At 43.7% G+C, this 22,615-nt stretch overlaps 1 protein-coding gene across 1 annotated transcript; it reads right to left on the bottom strand.

Moving 5' to 3' along the window:
* Nucleotides 1-1,649: 1,649 nt before the first annotated feature.
* Nucleotides 1,650-10,105, bottom strand: LOC133229883 (cationic amino acid transporter 3-like). The gene is made up of 11 exons (XM_061386640.1): nt 9,736-10,105; nt 8,747-8,905; nt 4,470-4,656; nt 4,166-4,278; nt 3,788-4,010; nt 3,480-3,619; nt 3,283-3,385; nt 2,905-3,101; nt 2,540-2,706; nt 2,183-2,291; nt 1,650-2,027 (listed from the first exon to the last, which is right to left on the bottom strand). The coding sequence occupies exons 1-11, from the start codon at nt 10,103-10,105 to the stop codon at nt 1,906-1,908; spliced, it is 1,890 nt and encodes a 629-aa protein (XP_061242624.1). The 3' UTR covers nt 1,650-1,905.
* Between the last annotated feature and the right edge of the window lie 12,510 nt (nt 10,106-22,615).

The following is a 22,615-nucleotide window of genomic DNA, read 5'->3' as shown; positions in this document are numbered from 1 at the left end:
CAGCAAGCCAGGCCTCCTTGTCCATCACCAACTCCAGGAGTCCACCAAACCAAGGTCCACTGAGTCAGTTAAAAAAAAAAATTGTGTGATTCTCTTTATTGCCAGTTCTCTTTACTATGGTAATCTGGAATCAAACTAGGAATATCTCAGAGGCATGCCTGCAGGGTCCTGTTGTGGTTGTTCAGTTGCTAAGTCATGTACAAGTCTTTGTGACCACGTGGAATGCAGCACACCAGGCTCCTCTGTCCTCCACTATGTGATGGAGATGTCCATTGAGTCAGTGATGCTATCTAAACATCTCATTGTCTGTTCCCTCTACTCCTCCTGCCCTCAGTCTTTCCCAGAATCAGGGTCTTTTCCATTGAGTCAGCTCTGCACATCTAGTGGCCAAAGTATTGGAGCTTCAACTTCAGCATCAATCCTTCCAATGGATATTCAGGGTTGATTTCCTTTAGAGTTTTCTGGTTTGATAGCCTTGCAGTACAAGGGACTCTCAAGAGTCTTGCCCAGCACCACAGTTTTCAAAAGCATCAATTCTGCAGTGTTCAGCCTTCTTTATGGCCGAACTCTCACATCCGTACATGACTACTGGAAAAACTGCAGCTTTGACTAGACAGACCTTTGTCGACAAAGTAATCTCTCTGCTTTTTAATATGCTATCTAGGTTTGTCATAGGTTTCTTTTCAAGGATCAAGTGTTTTTAAATTTCATGGCTACAGTCATTGTCTGCAGTGATTTTGGAGCCAAAGGAAAGAAAATTTGTCACTGCTTCCAGTTTTTCCTCTTCTATTTGCCAGGAAGTAACAGGACCAGATGCTATGATCTTAGTATTTTTGAATACTAAGTGTTAAGCCAGGCTCTTTGCTCTCCTCTTTCACCTTCATCAAGAGACTCTTTATTTCCTCTTCCCTTTCTGTCATTAGGATGGTATCATCTGAGGTTGTTGATACTTCTCCTGGCAATCTTGATTCCAGCTTGTGATTCATCCAGCCCAGCATTTTGCATCATGTACTCTGCATATAATTTAAATAAGAGGGGAACAATATATAGCCTTATCATACTCCCTTGCCAGTTGTGAACCAGTCCGCCATTCCATGTCTGATTCTAACTGTTGCTTTTTGACCTGCATACAGGTTTCTCAGGAGACAGGTAAGATGGTCTGGTATTCCCATCTCTTTAAGGATATTCCTCAGTTAGTTGTGGTCCACACAGTCAAAGGGTTTGGCATAGTTAATGAAGCAGAAGTTGATGTTTTTCTGGAATTGCCTTGCTTTCTTTGTGATCCAACAATTGTAGGCAATTTGATCTCTAGTTCACTACCTTTTCTAAGCCCAGCTTGTATCTGGAAGTTGTCAGTTCATGTACTGCTGAAGTCTAGCTTAGGATTTTGAGCATTTTCTTGCTAGGCTGTGAAATGAGCACAGTTGTTTGGTAGTTTGAACATTCTTTGGCATTACCTTTCTTGGGATTGGAATGAAAACTGACCTTTTACTTCAAACTTATTGATGACCTAATATTTAAAGTGTAAATCTTACACAATATATGATTACCTATGTTTCCTCCTCAAGTGGACATCTCTGTGCTCAGCCTGGAGATGGGAACAAGGAGTTGTTTCTCAGGTGCCAGGTTGACATTGTCTTTCTCCTGCTGGTTATGTTGTTGTACTTTCTTTTTGAAAATTGGTCTTGGTGCACACTTAAGAAGCATGTGTTTTTCTGTATGTACATCATGCTTTGAAGAGCTTACTTAAAAGTTAGACAACAGTAAAGTCACTTTGTCCACTGGCAATAAAGACAGGGCTGTAGATGCATACACCTTCACACTCCATAGCGGCTGAAAGTGTTCATGTAGTAGAAGACACCTCCTATGTATATAGGGATTCTACACAGCATCTATGACTTGTGGTTAAGATGACTCAGGACTAGGGGTGTTTTTGTCGAGAGTCTGGGAGGTGGAAGCTGGTGGTTGTTGCTCATCGTTCTCCTCCAGGCTGTGTCGGATCCCGTATCCAAAGTATATGAGAAATCCTGGTATTGAAATGAGAAAATGAGAAGGATAAGTAGGCACTCTTCCTGGTCACAAACGTCCAATAGGCCTCCTATTATGGTGGCCAAGAAGTTTAGGGGATCTCAGTTTGGGATTAGTCACTCAAGGGGTCTCTTTATGCCAGAAAGCCACTTACCAATCACATTCCAGATGGCAAATATGGCCCAGGTCCCAGAAGTTATCTGCATCATCAAATAAATGTTCACAAAGATGCTCACCAGTGGGAAGACAGGCAGAGCAGGGACCTGTGGGGCAGAGTCAGTTCATCCCTGAACACATCCCAGACGTCTGAGTGAGAGACACTAAACCACTTGGGCAGGAAGAGCAGCCTTCAGACTGTGTATTCAGTGCCTACTCAGACCGTGTATGTAAAGTACTGAGGGGGATCAGGGAAGAGTCCATTGGTTTTAGCAATTCCCCTCACTCCCTGGATGTTTAGACCACGAAGCATGTTCACTCCAGGTGTACAGTTTGGGCACATAAGGTCACTTACCTTAAAATAAAGAGGAATGGGGTTCTGGGGCTGCCTCCAGATGATGACCATGACTCCAATGATGAGTAGCAGCAGCAGCACAGCCACTGGTGTGTACTTGGAGTCTCCAGAGAACCCCTGACTGGACCACTGGACCAGGATCAGGCTCAAGATTATCATCAGGAGAACTACAGGGGTCAAGGTGGAGGAGAACAGGTTCAACTTCAGAAGCTGAAGATGTCAAGACCTTGGGTCACACCTTTCCCCAGGCTGCCCACCTCAGCAAGAGCCCTTGTATCACCAAGACTCCTCAGTTGACAAAATACACACTCCAACACCATACTGTCAATTTCAGAAAATGACCAAAGAGAAATCCCACTGCTCACCGAGTAGTGAGGCACATCCGTAGACAATCTGGCCAGATTTCCTAGTGGGGATGGTGCTGATAGGGAACCACAGACTCTTTAGAATGTTTGAGTTTCTTGCTTCAGGTTCAGAGTCCAGCGGATGTTCATCAGGGACAGGCATCTCAATTTCCTCCTCTGTGTTCTCATTCTTGCTTAAATTCTGGTCTGGCTGGTACCTGAATTACAGGTTTTAAGACAATATTAGCAGCAGCCCCTACTCATCCAACATCACACAGCCTATTTCGCATGTATCCTGTCTTAAGCAGAGCAGGACTTTTAGAAGATAGCTGAAGGCAGAAGACGTTTACCTCCCAACTAATCCCCAAGACTCCCTACCGAGGTGTAGTGGGGTCTCACCTGAGGACAAGAATAGAAAATGCTACCAGGGAGTAAACGAGCAGGGTTCCAACTGACACGAGATCCACAAGGTTTGTGAACGTGAAGAGTAATGCCATGAGCCCTAGAATGAGGGCACAAACAAGGTGGGAAGGGAGTGAGAAACAGCTGGAAATATGTAAGTTAAAGCGTGGTTTTCAATTTTTTTTTTTTTCCACCTGTAAGATTTCCAGCAGACATGATAGCCATGACACGGGTGCCTGTGCGGACATGGATCCGGGTAAGTACCCGGAAAAGGAGCCCGTCCTCTGCCATCGTGTAGATCAAAGGAGGCATTCTGAACATGGAACTATAGAGTCTGGAAGAGAAAATGGAAACATGTAAGGATGTCGAGAAGCAGGACAGACCGGGGCTTCTGCTCTCATGTTGGCTTGGGGTAAGGTGTCTCTCTGTCCTCTCTACCAATTCTAGGGCTTGGGAGATCTGAGCACCTGACAGTAGACAGGGAGAAAACCATGGCACTGACCTGGATATAAGAGCACAGAGGGTGCCAATAGCCACAAAATATCTGGCGGGGAGCCACCAACTATGGAGAATGGCTTGTGGCAAAGGGTCGTGAGGCTGAATCTGGTGGTAGGGCACCATGAGGGTGAGTGCCGCTGAGACACCAGAGTAGGCTAAAAAGCAGATGAAGATCGTGATCATGATGCTCCAGGGGATGGAACGACGAGGATTTATAGCTTCTACCCCTGCCAAAAGGGAAGAAGTATTGGGTCAGGAAAACACACTGGGATGAAATCGCAAAATCCCCTTCCTTTTTGCACTCAACAATGAGGTTTCCCTTAAGCCAGGGGCAGCCAGTCTGTTCCCAAACCCCAGATGGGACACACAGTGGCCATGTTACCTTTAGTGGCAACAGCATCAATACCAAAAAAATAGTAGAAACATGTAGCTGCTCCCTGGAGAATCCCTTCAAAGCCAAAAGGTGCAAATCCTCCAGAACCCAGAAGGCCCAAGCTACGGTGAGAGAAGGAGAGAGAAAGAACGTGGTTGAGGTGAGTTCAGCCATCTCTACTGAGCTTCTCCCTTCATACTTCAAGTCCTGGGCTCCAGAACTTGCTTCATCTGGATCCATCAGCCCAGATATCTTTTGTCCACACTTTACCAGCTCTGCATGCTCTTCACCCATATATTAAGGCCAGTATTACCCTCCTAAGCCATAGATGTCTCTGGATCCAGATGTGTTCAGTTTGTAGTCCTGTTCTCTGAGCCTCCAGTTATGCAGATCTCCCTTAATGAAGCCAGTGATGATAATGAAAATTAGAACCAAAAGGTTGGTTCCTATGGATATTTTGGTAACCAGGATTAATTCACGAGCTCCCAGAAGCAGTAGTCCTGTGGGAAAGATGTAATATGAAACACTCAAACCATTGGTACTTTCATAGATGCAGAAAGCAGGACACACTGGTCATGGAAACACCCCTTTCCAATAAAAAAAGAAAAAACTCCTCACATGGACATCCCCAGAAGGTCAATACTGAAATCAGATTGATTGTATTCTTGGTAGCTGAAGATGGAGAAGCTCTATACAGTCAGCAAAAACAAGACCAGGAAGTGACTGTGGCTCAGATCACCAGCTCCTTGTTGCAAAATTCAGGCTTAAACTGAAGAAAGCAGGGAAAACCACTAGACCATTCAGGTATGACCTAAATAAAATCCATTATGATTATACAGTGGAAGTGACAAATAGATTCAAGAAATTAGATCTGGTAGGCAGACTGCCTGAAGAACTATGGACAGAGGTTCCTATCATTGTATAGGAGGCAATGACCAAAAGCATTCCCAAGGAAAAGAAATGCAAGAAGGCAAAATGGTTGCCTGACATACAGATGGCTGACAAACACATGAAAAGATGCCCAACATTACTCATTATCAGAGAAATGCAAATCAAAACCACAATGAGCTATCATCTCATGCTGGTCAGAATGTCTGCTATCAAAAAGCCTTACAAACAATAAATGCTGGAGAGGGTGTGGAGAAAAGGGAGCCCTCTTACACTGTTGTTGGGAATACAAACTACTAGAGCCACTATGGAGAACAGTGTGGAGATTCCTTAAAAAACTGGAAATAGAACTGCCATATGACCCAGCAATCCCACTGCTGGGCATACACACTGGGGAAACCAGACTTGAAAGAGACACATGTAACCCAACTTTCATTGCAGCACTGTTAACAATAGCCAGGACATGGAAGCAACCTAGATGTCCATCAGCAGATGAATGGATAAGAAAGTTGTGGTACATAGGGACAATGGAATATTACTCAGCTATTAAAAAGAAAGCATTTGAGTCAGTTCTAATGAGGTGGATGAAAGTGGAACCTATTATACAGAGTGAAATAAGTCAGAAAAAAAACACCAATACTGTATATTAATGCATAAATATGGAATTTAGAAAGATGGTAATGATGACCCTATATGCAAGACAGCAAAAGAGACACAGATGTAAAGAACAGACTTTTGGACTCTGTGGGAGAAGGTGAGGGTGGGATGATTTGAGTGAATATCATTGAAACATGTATATTACCATATGTGAAATAGATGACCAATGTGCTTGATGCATGAAACAGGGCACTCAAACCCAGTGCACTGGGACAGCCCTGAGGGATAGTATGGGGAGTGAGGTGGGAAGGGGGTTCAGGATGGGGGGACACGTGTATACCCTTGGCTGATTCATGTCAATGTATGGCAAAACCCACCACGATATTGTAATTAGTCTCCAATTAAAATAAATAAATAAATTTTAAAAATTGTTGTCTGAGGAGTCTTTATAAATAGCTGAGGGAAGATGAGAAGTGAAAGGCAAAGGAGAAAGGGAAAGATATATCCAACTGAATGCAGAATTCCAGAGAATAGCAGGGAGAGTCAAGAAAGTCATCTTAAGTGAACAATGCAAAGAAATAGAAGAAAACCATAGGATGGGAAAGAATAGAGATCTCTTCAAGAAAACTGGAGATACTAAGGGGACACTTCATGAAAGGATAGGCATGATAAAGGACAAAACTTGTAAGGGCCTAACAGAAGCAAAAAAGATTAAGAAGTGGTGGCAAGAATACCCAGAACTATATAAAAAAGGTCTTAGTGGCCCAGATAACCATTATGGTGTGGTCATTCACCTAGAACCAGACAGCCTGGAGTGTAAAGTCAAGTGGCCCTTAGGAAGAATTACTACAAATAAAACTAGTGAAGGTGATGGAATCCCAGCTGAGCTGTTTCAAATCCTAAAAGATGATGCTGTGAAAGTGCTGAATTCAATATGTCAGCAAATCTGGGAAACTCAGCAGTGGCTACAGTACTAGAAAATATCAGTTTTTCCAATTCCAAAGAAGGGCAATGCCAAAGAATGTTCAAACTACCATACAATTGCACTCATTTCAATGATAGCAATGTTATGCCAAAAATCCTTCAAGTCAGCCTTCAGCAATATGTGAACCAAGAACTTTCAGATATACAGCTGAGTTAAGAAAATGCAAAGGAACCAGAGATCAAATTGCCAACATTCGTTGAATCATAGAGAAAGCAGGGGAATACAGACAAATCATCTAATTCTGCTTTATTGACTACGCCAAAGCCTTTGACTGTGTGGATCACAACAAACTATGGAAAATTCTTCAAGAGATGGGAATACCAGACCACTCTACCTGTCTCCTGAGAAATCTGTATGCAGGTCAAGGAGCACCAGTTAGATCTGGACATGGAATGATGGACTGGTTCCAAGTTGGGAAAGGAGTATGTCAAGGCCGTGTATATTGTCACCCTGCTTATTTAAATTATATGTAGAGTACATCATGTGAAATGCTGGGCTGGATGAAGCACAAACTGGAATCAAGATTGCCAGGAGAAATACCAAAACAATCTCAGATATGGAGATTATATCACCCTAATGGCAGAAAGCGAAGAAGAACTAAAGAGCTTCTTGATGAAAGTGAAAGAGGAGAGTGAAAAAGCTGGCTTAAAACTCAACATGCAAAAAGCTAAGGTCATAGCATGTGGTCCCATGACTTCCTGGTGAATAGAAGAGGAAAAGGCGGAAGCAGTGACAGATTTTCTTTTCTTGGGCTCCAAAATCATTGCAGGTAGTGATTGCAACCATGAAATTAAAAGACACTTGCTCCTTGGCAAGAAAGCTATGACAAATCTAGATAGCATATTAAAAAACAGACATCACTTTGCTGACAAAGGTCTGTATAGTCAAAGCTACAGTTTTTCCAATAGTCATGTATAGAGTTGGACCATAAGGAAGGCTGAGCGCTGAAGAATTGATGCTTTTGAGTTGTGTTGAAGATGACTCTTGAGATTCCATTGGGCAGAAAGGGGATCAAACCAGTCAATCCTAAAGGAAATTATCCCTGAATATTCATTGGAAGGACTGATGCTGAAACTCCAAAACTTTGATCACCTGATGGGCAGAGCCAACACATTGGAAAAGATTCTGATGCTGGGTAAGATTGAGGGCAGGAGTAGAAGAGGGTGACAGAGTTGGATAGTATCACTGACTCAATGGACACAAACTTGAGCAAACTCCAGAAAATAGTGGAGGACAGAGGAGCTTGGCATATGCTAATCCATGGGGTTGCAAAGAGTTGGCTATGACTTAGTGACTGAACAACAACAGGAAGCAGAGAAATAGTTGCCCAGGGCTGGCAATTGGTGGTGGTGGACAAACAGACAGTGCTCAGTGGGAACAGGGTTTCCTTTTTGAGGTGATGAACATGTTTGGAACTAGAGGAAAGTGATGGTTTCCCAATATTACAGATGTACTAAATGATTGTACACTTTGAGGTGTATAACTATTGTGGCAATCTTCTCAGATACAAGTCTAACAAAGCAAGATATTGTACACCTTAATCTTACACAATGTTGTGTGTCAATTATACCTCACTGAAGCTGGGAAAAACAATAAAGTGGTTAATTTTATGCTACGTGAAAAAAAGTGAATGTGAACTTCCTCTCAATTAAAAAAAAAATCTTTGGCCTCACTACAGAGGAAGATTGGTTGGTCCAAGTACATGATCTCAGCTGGGGGGTAATTTTGTCCCCCAAGGGTTAGGGTTAGGGACAAAATTGGGACAAAAAATTCCCCAATCCCCTAGGGATTGGCACTGTCTGGAGACATCCTGATTGCCACAGTTTGGGGTGGGTAGATGTCACTGGTATCTAGTGAGCAAAGGTCAAGGATGATACTCAACACTCAATAATGATTAAAAAACACTAAAATTCACAGACAGCCCATGTACACCAAAGAATGATAAACCCAAATTGTCAACAGTGCCAAGTGTGAAACACAATGGTTTATGTCTTAGCTTCTGTCTCTAAGCCCTTCTTGCTATTTCTAATCCCCCACCATTCTGCCATGTCAAGCCTTTCCTATACCAGCTCCCACTCCACACCCCACTCTTCCCACCCTATTGTTGAGCCCTGTCTCACCTGTCATCAGCAGTACCAGGCCCAGGGCAAAAAAGTCTGCATATGTGGCCAGGGAGTAAGGCAGGTGCAGAGAGAAAGTTTCCTGTAATGCCTGAGAGATGTGATTCCCAATCAGGCTGTCAAAGATGTAACTCGAGGCCCTAGCCAAGCTGGCAGTGCCTGCAGAGGCAGAAGAAGGAGCGTTCATTGACAAACAAAAATCGATGTGCCATAGTATCTAAAAACACAGACAAAATACCTGTATATACAAAAAGCCTAAATATACACAAATTCCTGTATATACAAATACCTGCTACAAAATACAAAATATCAAAGAGTTTCTTTTCATGAGTTGGGGAGAGTAGAACCAAATGATTCACCAAAATGTCAGGTGTTTTAATACGTTAGGAGCAGATCAATGTTATACAAGAAAAGAAAACACATAAGTGGGACTGGAGGGCTGGGATAAGGCATGGAATTTAAAATCAAGTGGTAAAGGAAAATCCCAGGAAGGCAAAGTGAAAGTGAAAGTGAAGCTGATCAGTCGTGTCCGACTCTTTGCGACCCCATGGAGTTGCAGGCTCCTCCATCCATGGGATTTGTGCTGGAGTGGATTGCCATTTCCTTCTCCAGGAGATCTTCCCAACCCAGTAATCGAACGCTGGTCTCTCGCATTGCAGGCAGATGCTTTACCATCTGAACCACCAGGGAAGCACCCCAGGAAGGCAACAACTGAGCAAAGACTTCACTATGATGAGAGGATGAACCTGTGGGACATCCCTCCCTCTCACCCATTCCCTACACTTCCATTTCCTCCTGGGTTCATGGTCCATCATTTAAGGACATAGGATAGAATCGAGTTGAATGCAGTTGTGGGGTCTTCCTGACACTATTATCAACTTCCCTCCACGAGGCCAAGAATAAAGTGCTCATGAATGACTGAGAACCCAATCCTCCAACATAGTTTCCCAATCTTCAGCCCCACACCATTCGCTGCCCCATCATCTCACCAATGACTAAGGGAAGTATGCGGTTCCAGCCAATGACGAAGGCATAGAGTTGACCCATCGTGACATAGCTGTAGCGATACGCAGAACCGGAGTGTGGTACCCAGGCCCCAAATTCAGCATAGCAGAGCCCAGATAACATAGAAAACAGGGCAGCCACCAAGAACGAGATGATGGTTGCTGGTCCAGCTATGTACTTGGCCACTGTACCAGCCACAAGGTACATGGCACCTCTCAGCATCCTGCCCACACCCAAGATCACCAGGTTTAGGATATTCAGATGAGCCACGGGTCTCTCAGACTCATCTATGAGTTCCAGCGGCAGCTTGCGGATGAGCTTCTGACCAAACTGGCGAACAAACTGACGCACCATCCTAGACATAGTTAAAGAGGCTACAGTCTGCTGAGGAAAGAAGACAGAAAGCCGTTAAGAATGCCCATCCGCCCTTGGCAGTGGGGTCCAGTTCTATGGAGTAAGGAAGTGATGGGGAGCAGGTGGTAAAAGGACACACTGGGCAAGCTCTCCATCTCTGAGATTTGGTTTCTACAATCATAGAGAAGACTTCTAATTTGTCTCAAAGTTACTGGAAAGTTTGCCTGAAAAGAAGTGAGACAGAGTGGATTATGTCTCCCCAAATGTGCCCTTTTGACCAGTAAAATGTTTTGAGCTAAAGTTAATTAAGACCCATTACATTCAGGAGAAGCTCTTCACCTCTCCCTTAACTGTTCAAAATAATTCAGATTAGGGGACCTATGCCAGGAAGAGAGCTATTACCACAGAGAACTTTTTAATCTCAGAAAGACTTACCTGCTTGGAATGGGCAAACATTTGTTCACCAGGCACTTGCTCTTCTCATTCTTCTGTGCATGGTCTTCCTCCCATTTGAAGCCCCAGATCCCCACCCTGTTCTCCTTAACTCAGGTGGTCATATAAGCCTCGACTGTCTGACAGTCTTTGAGCCTCAAACATTTTTATGGGGCTCCTGTACATATTAAACTATGTTCGTCTGTCTTATGTCAACTGAATTGTTAGCCCAGCTGAAGAATCTAGAAAGCCAAGTCTTCTGCCCCTGCAGAAGCAAAAGTTTCCAACACAGAGGCTGGCACACCATAGGTGCTTAATTGGTATAAGTTGGATGGATAAGAATGCTGATTTTTGAATTGAAATCAACCAGCCTGTGTTGTCTGATTTTTCTGAAACTACATTTCACCTTTGTTCTCCTTTGCCCCACGAAATAGGGGAAATTATCATCACTATTTCCTCCCCTCTTTGATAGGGCTGAAGTGACTCTTTTAGAGGCTTGCTGAGCAGAGTGCTCAGATTCTGCACTTTTCTTCACAAAGGATCCTGAAACCTGGACACTTTCTGTTTCATTGTTTGCAGAGTGACATGGAATAGGAACTCTGTTCTAGGGCAGAATGAGATGACATTTGACGGGAGGCACCCCATGAATCGCAGCACACCAGGCCTCCCTGTCCATCACCAACTCCCAGAGTTCACTCAGACTCACGTCCATCGAGTCAGTGATGCCATCCAGCCATTTCATCCTCTGTCGTCCCCTTCTCCTTCTGCCCCCAATCCCTCCCAGTATCAGAGTCTTTTCCAATGAGTCAACTCTTAGCATGCGGTGGCCAAAGTACTGGAGTTTCAGCTTTAGCATCATTTCTTCCAAAGAAATCCCAGGGCTGATCTCCTTCAGAATGGACTGGTTGGATCTCCTTGCAGTCCAAGGGACTCTCAAGAGTCTTCTCCAACACCACAGTTCAAAAGCATCAATTCTTCGGCGCTCAGCCTTCTTCACAGTCCAACTCTCACATCCATACATGACCACAGGAAAAACCATAGCCTTGACTAGACGAATCTTTGTTGGCAAAGTAATGTCTCTGCTTTTGAATATGCTATCTAGGTTGGTCATAACTTTCCTTTCAAGAAGTAAGCGTCTGTTAATTTCATGGCTGCAGTCACCATCTGCAGTGATTTTGGAGCCCCCAAAAATAAAGTCTGACACTGTTTCCACTGTTTCCCCATCTATTTCCCATGAACGGATGGGACCAGATGCCATGATCTTTGTTTTCTCAATGTTGAGCTTTAAGCCAACTTTTTCACTCTCCACTTTCACTTTCATCAAGAGGCTTTTTAGTTCCTCTTCACTTTCTGCCAGTCGCAAACAGTTCGACACGACTGAGTGACTGAACTGAACTGAACTAAACAGACTCTAGCCCAGCTCAGTCAAAGCATCAAACTACAGTGGCCTCCCAAGTGCCTGGAGGGAGGGGGGACTAACGTTCATTCTGAATCAGAAATGCCAGGACTGTATTTCCTGCTGATGTGGGGCATGAAATGTTTCCTCACTACACTGCTCTGCAAGACTAGTCTGACCCAGTGACCACCAGTTATTGTGAGGGGAGCTTCAACCCCTGATAGTCCAAAGCCCAAGATTAACATTTTGGTTAAGAGCAAGCATTCAAAGAGCCAGGAAAGTATGAATACAACCTTGGTTCTGCAAACACTGCGGCACTCTTGAACAAGTCATATCTTTCTCTGGACTGTTTTGATCTTGCTCAAATGCTGCTGCTGAACCTTTCTGCACTGTGAGGAGCAATGTAAAATGGGACAGCAGCTATGGAGGCAGTATGGTGCTTCCTCAAAAATGAAAAATACATTTACCACATGACCCAGTCATGCCACATTGGGTGTATACCCCAAAGAATTGAAAATAGGGTTTAAAGACATATTTGTACACCTGTGTTCCTTAGCAGCATTATTCACAATAGCTGAAAGTTGGAAGCAACCCAGATGTCCATCCATGAAGGAATGGATAAACACAATGGATAAATACAGTGGAATATTATTCAGCATTAAACAGATAGAAAATACTTTTTTTCAAATATATTTTTTAAAATTTATTTTTAATTGGAGGATGATTGCTTTGCACTATTGTGTTGCTTTCTGCCATACATCAACATGAATCAGCCATAGGTATGCATATGTCCCCTCCCTCTTGACCCTCCCTCCCATCCCCAGACTCCATCCCACCCCTCTAGGTTGTCACAGAGCACAGGGTTGAGCTCCCTGCATCACATAGCAAATTCCTACTGGTGATCTCTTTTACATATGGTAGTATATGTTTCAATGCTACTCTCTCAATTCATCCCACCTTATCCCTCACCCTCTTTCCACAAGTCTGTTCTCTAAAAGAGACAGGAAATTCTGATGCGTGCTATAGTGTGGAGGAAAACCGAGGACATTATGGTCAGTGACATAATCCAGTCACAAAAAAGCATGCTATGATTCCATGTCTATGAGGAACTGAGAGGAGTCAACTTCTAAGAGACAAAGTAGAATGGTGGTTTGCCAGGGGCTCGAATGAAGGGTGAACTGTTCATTATTAATAGAGATGCAGCTTTAGTTTTCTTCTTAGAAAAGACGAGAAAAAAGATGTGAAAAGAGTTATTGAGATTGGTTGCACGACAATATAAATATACCTAACATCACTGAACTGTATAGTTAAAAATGGTTAAGATGGCAAATTTTAAGCTATATGTAATTTACCACCATATTTTAAAATTACTGCCAATAAGAAGAAATAGAGCCAACTTCACAGAGTTGCTGGGTTAGCAAACCAATGGTGACTCAATATAAATCACCAGACAGCCCTCCTCTGAGGACACCAAAATCCATGGATGCTCAAGATCCTTACAGTCACTGGAGCATCCACAGAGGAGGAACCTACGGAATCAGAGGGTCAACACTACACGCGAGACTGACATCAGTGGTCCTCACAGCATAAACCCTGATCCAGGGGGAACTTTGACACTGTTTGAGTGCCAGTCAAGAAAAATGAGTCAGAATCTCCATGGTCTGATCCAGCCCCCTGCATCCCCAATTCCCACATAAACCTGACAACTCCCAGCTCCTGTTTTCATCTGGAAAATGGGTCTGTCCACCCTCAGTCAGGAGCCGGGCTGACCCCCTCCACTCTGGGATTCAGAGGTCTCTTTGGGAGGATGTGAACTCAGCACCCAGTCCCTACAGAAGAGGGTGACCCAGGACTTACTGGATCTTTGGAGCAGAGCCTGGAGCACTGGATCAGTCAGGGAGGCTGAGGTTCGTTCATGCAGGACTGGAGCTGAGACATCTCTAAGGACCAAAGAGCGGAGTCCTGAGCAAGGAAAACGTCTGTTACCCTCTGCGTTGTTAGGGTGGAGATGAGGCTGGGCGGGTGGGGAGCATCTGCCATGTAGCTATCAGCCTTGACCCTTCTGTGGTTACTCTCAGGGAGTGGTTCTGGGAGGATTTTTTAAATTTTTATATTATTATTCATAACATAAAATTGACCATTTTAACCATCTTTAAGACTTCGCTGGCAGCTTAGACGGTGAGATGTCTGTCTACAGTGCAGGAGACCCAGGTTCAATATCTGGGTCGGGAAAATCCCCTGGAGAAGAAAATGGCAACCCACTCCAGTACTCTTGCCTGGACAGAGGAGCCTGGTAGGCGAAAGTCCTTGGGGTCACAAAGAGTTGGACTTGACTAAGCGACTTCACTTTCACTTTCAAGTGTCCATTTCAGTAGAATTAAATACGTTTGCATTTTTTGCAACCAAACTCCAGAACTTTTTTCGCCTTGCAACATATCAACTCTGTACCCATTCAACAACAATCCTGCCTTTCTCCTTTCATTGTTCTACTCTCTCTAAATCTGAGCACTCCAGGTGCCTCATTTCAGTGGAATCAAAGTTTATTTATCCCTTCCTGTCAGGCTTATTTTGCTTAGTAGAATGTGTACTAGATTCCTCTGTGTTGTAGCATGGGTTATACTCTTCTCCTTTTTAATGCTGAATAATACTCTAGTATATGCACATAACACAGGGACTTAGCAATTCTTTGATCAGTGGGTACTTGGGTTGCTTTCATGTTTTAGTTATTGTGAATAATGCTGCTGTGAACAAGGATGTAGAAATATCTCTTCCAGAGTGTGCTTTCAATTCTCTGGGTACAGCCTCAAAGGTAGAATTGCTGCATCATAAGGTTCTAACTTTTTTATATCCTGTGATGGAGAAGATGTTCACATATTGACAAATGGGGAAGTCATTTTGGCTTATCCATGGTTTAGGCTGCACTGTGTGTGAACTAAGACAGTCTGTCCAACTCTCACAGCACATCTTTAACCCTGAGGTAAAGAACATCTGTTTTGAAGATAAGAACGAAGAACTCCCTTCTCATGGCATCCATGTTAACACTCCCTGGAAGATAATGTTCCCTTCCCAGACACCAGGGTCCTACTATCTCACTGTCTATGTACTAAGTCTGTTCCTTTTGAAACTTTAAGGAATACACCCTGTCATGTTGATGTATGTGCTTCGTTTGGATGAGGTATAAGATTGTGCTTCAATGGAGCAGTTCCCCAGAGCTATCTGAGAGGGTGCCCCCAAGCTATAGCCCTCAGTTTGGGTCAAATAAAATTTTCCCATTTCTCTTGTGTTTCTTGATTATTTTCCTGGACAGTGGAATTCATTGATCAGCAAGAACACTGAAGTAGAAAGAGTGTAAAACTAGGGGACCCAGCTCACAACCCTCCTCCCTCCCAGTAATTAATTGATTTGTTTTTGGTTGCACTAGGAGTCTGTTGCTGTGCACTGTCTTTCTCCAGCTGCAGTGAGTGGGGCTGCTCTCTAGCTGTCGTGCACTCTGTAGCTGCATTGTATGGGCTTATCACTGCAGGTGCTTTAGTCATAGACTGCCTTTACTTAGTGGCTAAGTCTTGTCTGATTCTTTCACAACCCCATGGACTGTAGCCCATCAGGCTCCACTGTCCATGGGATTCTCCAGACAGTAATACTGGAGTGGGTTGCCATTTCCCCTCCAGGAGATCTTCCCAACCCAGGGGTCAAACCCACATTTCTTTCATTGACAGGCAGATTCTTTACTGTTGAGCCACTAGGGAAGCCCAGTTACAGACATGGCTTTAAAATCTAATTTTCCACTCCAAGTAGTTTAACAATATTATTTTTCCCAATCAAATACTGTTGTCTCCCTTTAATAATTTTTGGTAAATAAAAAGTTCCCCATCTTGGGTCATGTAAATTATTACATGTATGTGTGATTCTTTTGTTATGCAGCTCATGAAATATGCTTGAGCACTTATTGTATTCCAGACACTGTTTTAGGTGCTACAAAGCAAATGGTAGTCAGAAGTGTGATGGGAGTGAATGTATCTCCCCACTTTCAAATTCATATATTGAAGTACTAAACCCTAGGACCTTGGAATATGACTCTATTTAGTGATGAGAGGGTAACAGGCAGAAAGGTCAGGGGTCTCCAAATGGAAGAAATAGGCTGAAAGTGTCAGACATTTTTTTAATGTCCCTTAAGTGGCAGGAGGAAACAAACTACAAGTGTCAGATTTTTTCCCCCTTCTCTATATTAATTTAAGAGGAGGTTTCTTTTAAAATTCTGTATTGCCATGACAATACCTGGTTCCACCTGAACTTATATTTTCTCAAACCTTGAACTAAGAATGCGTTTTTCTTATGGAAATGTTTTTCTTACGTATGTTAATGAACTGTGTATTTACCTTCAGTCTGTCTGTCTTCAAGTCATTTCTAGTTAAGACTCAGAACCGATAAATGGCTCAGCAAACCAGTATGTTTTACTCATACAATTATTCTCCTATGTTAAGGAAAGTATATATTTGATTGGAAACCTTCCCTCTTCAAGATTCATGTCAATCATTTTATGGCCCAGGATGACTCACATTGTGTCAATGTTATCTCAGAATGCATTTTGTGGATGAGGGGCCTGGTACCACTCTCTGAGTTTTGAGACATTTCCTTTCTCTAATTAGCAACCTGCTAGTAGCTATATGGCAACCTACTCCAGTGTTCTTGCCTGGAGTATCCCAGGGACTACGAAGCCTGGTGGGCTGCTGTCTATGGGGTCACACAGAGTCGGACACGACTGAAGCGACTTAGCAGCAGCAGTAGCAGTAGCTATGTAACTTCCTGCTAAAGACTAGCAGGGGGGCACTCTTTCTGCTCCCTTCTGATGTCTATGTCAGAAGCTCTGTCTATTTCTTTTATACTTTAATAAATTTTTATCACACAAAAGCTCTGAGCAATCAAGCCTTGTCACTGGCCTGGGATGGAATTCCTCTCCTCCAGAGAACAAGAATCCCAGCATCTTTCATGGTTCAGCAACAACCTTTCAGTATAGTGCTGCAGGCAGGGGGACTCCTTCCAGGGCTCGAAACTGGGCTCTTGTCTAACATTCAGAAAAGAATTGTCAGAGGAGACACGTGCTGACAAAGCAAGAGATTTTATTGGGAAGGGCACCCGGGTGGAGAGCAGTAGGGTAAGGGAACCCAGGAGAACTGCTCTGCCACGTGGCTTGCAGTCTCGGGTTTTAGGGTGATGGGATTAGTTTCCAGGTGGTCTTTGGCCAATCATCCTAATTCAGAGTCTTTCCTGGTGGCACACGCATTACTCAGCCAAGATGGATGGTAGCAAGAGGTATTCTGCAAAGTGGAGGGACACTCAGTGTCTCCTTTCAACCTTTCCCGAACTCTTCTGGTTGGTGGTGGCTTATTAGTTCCGTATTCCTTATCAGGATCTCCTGTCTTAAAACAACTCATGCAAATGGTTACTATGGTGCCTGGCTAAGGTGGGCCATTTCAATCAGTGTGCTCCCCCTAACAGTAGGGCGTTAAAGAGATAATGAAGATTCTACGAGGTCATCAGGATGGGCCCTAAGTCATATAGAATATGATTATACTCCTTGTGTGTGTTAGTTGCTCAGTCATGTCTGACTCATTGCAAGCCCATGGACCATAGCTCTTCAGGCTTTTCTCTCCATGGGATTCTCCTGGCAAGAATACTGGAGTGGGTTTCCAATTCTTTCTCCAGGGTATCTTTCCAATGCAGGGATCCAGTGAGGTCTCTTGCATTGCTGGCAGATTCTTTACTGTTAGATAGTTAGAATAAGAAAAAGGAGTCCAGAATGGAGCTGGCTAAAAGACAAAGGAGGGAAAAGCTGGCAAAAAAAGAACAAAGGAAGGTCTGAGGTCTGGAGTGAGAACCTCAGGTAAAACAAACAGCCCTCCTGGTTAGCCCAATTTACAAAGGGCAGGCTCAGAGGGGAGGAGACAAATGTATAAGAAGAGGAGCCAAAATTGAGACAGGGGCTTCCTTCTCTTCAAGTCTTTTGGGTCGGTCTGCCCTCCCGCCTCGAGGATGTATTTTCCTTTGCTTTCTAAATAAAACTGAGCTATAACACAGAGCTATAACACTGTTCAGCCTGAAGAAATTACATGGTGCTGTAACACTGGTCTGTCCAAGGAAATTTACACAGGGCTGTAACATTGGTCCATCCGTCGCTTCAAATTTTTGTTGCGAGGAGTGAGAACCCAGGAAATTACAAACTCCCCCAAGATATATGGTGCCATGACTCAGGTTTAACCTGGCTGAAACAACCTTGGCTCGGCCCCTGTGGAGCGGAGGCCAACCACAGGAGAAGCCCAACTTGGCGAACGCTCCTGCAGTGAAAGCTGAACGGAAAGAAAATCCAGCACAGGGGAAGTACCAAGAAGCCAAGCATGCTGGAAACCAGAACAGCTAAAAGAGACTCGGCAGAAAGCTCACGTGGCTCAGTCTCAGATTCCAGAGGACCTCCGGTTAAGTTAATAGGTCCTTGCTCCTATGGCTGGTAGGACATATGGCTAACAAAATCTTAATTACTTTACAATTTCTTGTTTCTTGTTTCCTCAAACCCCTGATGAACAGGCAAGCGGCAGTGGGTGCAACTGAGGTACCCTGGCAGGGGCTACTCCTCAGTTCAGTTCAGTCGCTTAGTCGTGTCCGACTCTTTGCGACCCCGTGAATCGCAGCACGCCAGGCCTCCCTGTCCATCACCAACTCCCGGAGTTCACTCAGACTCATGTCCATCAAGTGAGTGATGCCATCCAGACATCTCATCCTCTGTCGTCCCCTTCTCCTCTCGCCCCCAATCTTTCCCAGCATCAGAGTTTTTTCCAATGAGTCAACTCTTTGCATGAGGTGGCCAAAGTACTGGAGTTTCAGCTTTAGCATCATTCCTTCCAAAGAAATCCCAGGGCTGATCTCCTTCAGAATGGACTGGTTGGATCTCCTTGCAGTCCAAGGGACTCTCAAGAGTCCTGTCCAACACCAGAGTTCAAAAGCATCAATTCCTCGGCACTCAGCTTTCCTCAGAGTCCAACTCTCATATCCATACATGACCACTGGAAAAACCATAGCCTTGACTAGATGGACCTTTGTTGGCAAAGTAATGTCTCTGCTTTTCAATATGTTATCTAGGTTGGTCATAACTGTCCTTCCAAGGAGTAAGCGTCTTTCAATTTCATGGCTGCAATCACCATCTGCAGTGATCTTGGAGCCCCCCAAAATAAAAGTCTGACACTGTTTCCACTGTTTCCCCATCTATTTCCCCTGAAGTGATGGAACCAGATGCCATGATCTTAGCTTCCTGAATTTTGAGGTTTACGCCAACTTTTTCACTCTCCTCTTTCACTTTCATCAAGAGGCTGTTTAGTTCCTCTTCACTGTCTGCCATAAGGGTGGTGTCATCTGCATATCTAAGGTTATTGATATTTCTCCTGGCAATCTTGATTCCAGCTTGTGCTTCTCCCAGCCCAGCGTTTCTCATGATGCACTCTGCATGTAAGTTAAATAAGCAGGGTGACAATATACAGCCTTGACGTACTCCTTTTCCTGTTTGGAACCAGTCTGTTGTTCCATGTCCTGTTCTAATTGTTGCTTCCTGACCTGCATACAATTTCTCAAGAGGCAGATCAGGTGGTCTGGTATTCCCATCTCTTGAAGAATTTTCCACAGTTTATTGTGATCCACACAGTCAAAGGCTTTGGCATAGTCAATAAAGCAGAAATAGATGTTTTTCTGGAACTCTCTTGCTTTTTCGATGATCCAGCAGATGTTGGCAATTTGGTCTCTGGCTCCTCTGCCTTTTCTAAAACCAGCTTGAACATCTGGAAATTCACGGTTCATGTATTGCTGAAGCCTGGCTTGGAGAATTTTGAGCATTACTTTACTAGCATGTGAGATGAGTGCAATTGTGCGGTAGTTTGAGCATTATTTGACGTTGCCTTTGTTTGGAATTGGAATGAAAACTGACCTTTTCCAGTCCTGTGGCCGCTGCTGAGTTTTCCAAATTTGCTGGCATATTGAGTGCAGCACTTTCAGAGCATCTCAGTGTGTCCCAAAGGCTCCACTATCTGCTGGGCCCCAGTAGCTGTTACCCAAGAGGGTGGGGATACTTCTGTCCTTATGCTTCTTTGTGCCAAGGATCAGGCCAATGAAAACTGTGAGCACAGGTCAGGTATTTAGCAGATTTTCTGGAAGGTTATGAAGGAGATTCCTCAGCACATTTTCCCCACTGATTTTTCCTCCCATCCTTCAGCTCCTCTCTCCATCGATGCCACTGCTTACAAAGTATTGGGCAGGTCATCATCTTTCCATTCCTGAAAGTTTAGCTTGAAATTATTTACCTAAGATTGGGGCTCAAATCCACATGGCAGGGACTCTGTGCTCTGCTTAGTCACTCAGTTGTATCCGACATGGACTTGAGCCCGGCCAAAACCCATGGTGCCTGGCTTCAGGATCTAATGAAGCTCAGGCTCTTGATGTCTCATTGCAAAAAATTCAGTGAGAGACACAGTGATAAGAAGAGGTGGATTTGTCTGGATGCAGAGAGAGGCACACTCCACAGGGTGTGGGCCATCACAGAGGGTGAGGGCAGCCATGGAATGTGGTGTGGTTAATTTTTTCGAGCGGGTTGATTTCATATGCTAATGAGTGGGAGTAACAGGCAAATTTGGGCTTGGAGTAAAGAATGAAGCAGAGGAAAGGCTAATAGAGTTCTGCCAAGAAACCGCACTGGTCATAGCAAACACCCTCTTCCAACAATACAAGAGAAGGTTCTACACATGGCTATCACCAGATAGTCAATACCAAAATCAGATTGATTATATTCTTTGCAGCCAAAGATAGAGAAGCTCTATACAGTCAGCAAAAGCAAGACTGGGAGCTGACTGTGGCTCAGATCATGAACTCCTTATTGCCAAATTCAGACTTAAATTGAAGAAAGTAGGGAAAACCACTAGATCATTCAGGTATGACCTAACTTAAATCCCTTACAAGTATACAGTGGCAGTGAGAAATAGATTCAAGGGATTAGATCTTATAGAGTGCCTGATGAACTATGGATGGAGGTTCATGACATTGTACAGGAGACAGGGGTCAAGACCATCCCCAAGAAAAAGAAATGCAAAAAGGCAAAATGTCTGTCTGAGGAGGCCTTACAAATAGCTATGAAAAGAAGAGAAGTGAAAAGTGAAGGAGAAAAGGAGAGATATACCCATTTGAATGCAGAGTGTCAAAGGATAGCAAAGAGAGATAAGAAAACCTTCCTCAGTGATCAGTGCAAAGAAATAGAGGAAAACAACAGAATGGGAAATATAGAGATTTCTTCAAGAAAATTAGAGATGCCAAGGGAACATTTCATGGAAAGATGTGCACAATAAGGATAGAAATGCTATGGACCTAACAGAAGCAGAAGATATCAAGAAGAGGTGGGAAGAATGAATAGCAGAACTGTACAAATAAGATCTTCATGACTGAGATAATCACGATGGTGTGATCACTCACCTAGAGCCAGACATCCTGGAATGTGAAGCCAAGTGGGCCTTAGAAAGCATCATAGAAACAAAGCTAGTGGAGGTGATTGAATTCCAGTTGAGCTATTTCAAACCCTGAAAGATGATTGATGCTGTGAAAGTGCTGCACTCAATATGCCAGCAAATTTGGAAAGCTCAGCCACAGGACTGGAAAAGGTCAGTTTTTATTCTAATCCCAGAGAAAGGCAATGCCAAAGAATGCTGAAACTGCCTCACAATTGCCCTAATCTCACACGCTACTAAAGTAATGCTCAAAATTCTCCAAGCCAGGCTTTAGTAATACATGAACTGTGAACTTCCAGATGTTCCAGCTGGATTTAGAAAAGGCAGAGGAACCAGAGAACAAATTGCCAACATCCATTGGATCATTGAAAAGGAAGGAGAATTCTAGAAAAACATCTATTTCTCCTTCCTTGATTATGCCAAAACCTTTGACTCTGTGGATTACAATAAACTGTGGAAAATTCTGAAGGAGATGGGAATACCAGACCAACTGACCTGCCTCTTGAGAAGCCTATATTCAGATCAGGAAGCAACAGTTTGAACTGGAAATGAACAACAGACTGGTTCCAAATCAGGAAAGTAGTACGTCAAAGGCTTTATATTGTCACCCTGCTTATTTAACTTATATGCAGAGTTCATCACGAGTAACGCTGGGCTGGATGAAGCACAAGCTGAAATCAAGATTGCCAGGAGAAATGTCAATAACCTCAGATATGCAGATGACACCACCCTTATGGCAAAAAGTGAAAAAGAGCTAAAGAGCCTCTTGATGTAAGTGAAAGAGGAGAGTGAAAAAGTTGGTTTAAAGGGCAACATTCAGAAAACGAAGATCATGGCATCTGGTCCCATCACTTCATGGCAAATGATGCAGAAACAGTGGAAATAGTGGCAGACTATTTTTGGGATGTGCCAAAATCACTGCAGATGGTGACTGCAGCCATGAAATCAAAGTACGCTTGCTCCTTGGAAAAAAAGCATATTAAAAAGCAGAGACATTACTATACCAACAAAGGTCCATGTAGTCAAAGCTATGGTTTTTCCAGGAGTCATGTATGGATGTTAGTTGGACTATAAAGAAAATTGAGTGTCGAAGAATTGATGGTTTTAAATGGTGTTGGAGAAGACTGTTGAGAGTCCCTTGGACTGCAAGGA

This window comes from Bos javanicus, chromosome 18 (genome assembly GCF_032452875.1).
Source record: "Bos javanicus breed banteng chromosome 18, ARS-OSU_banteng_1.0, whole genome shotgun sequence".
NCBI lineage: Eukaryota > Metazoa > Chordata > Mammalia > Artiodactyla > Bovidae > Bos > Bos javanicus.
This window is presented reverse-complemented; position numbering and strand designations above follow the sequence as displayed.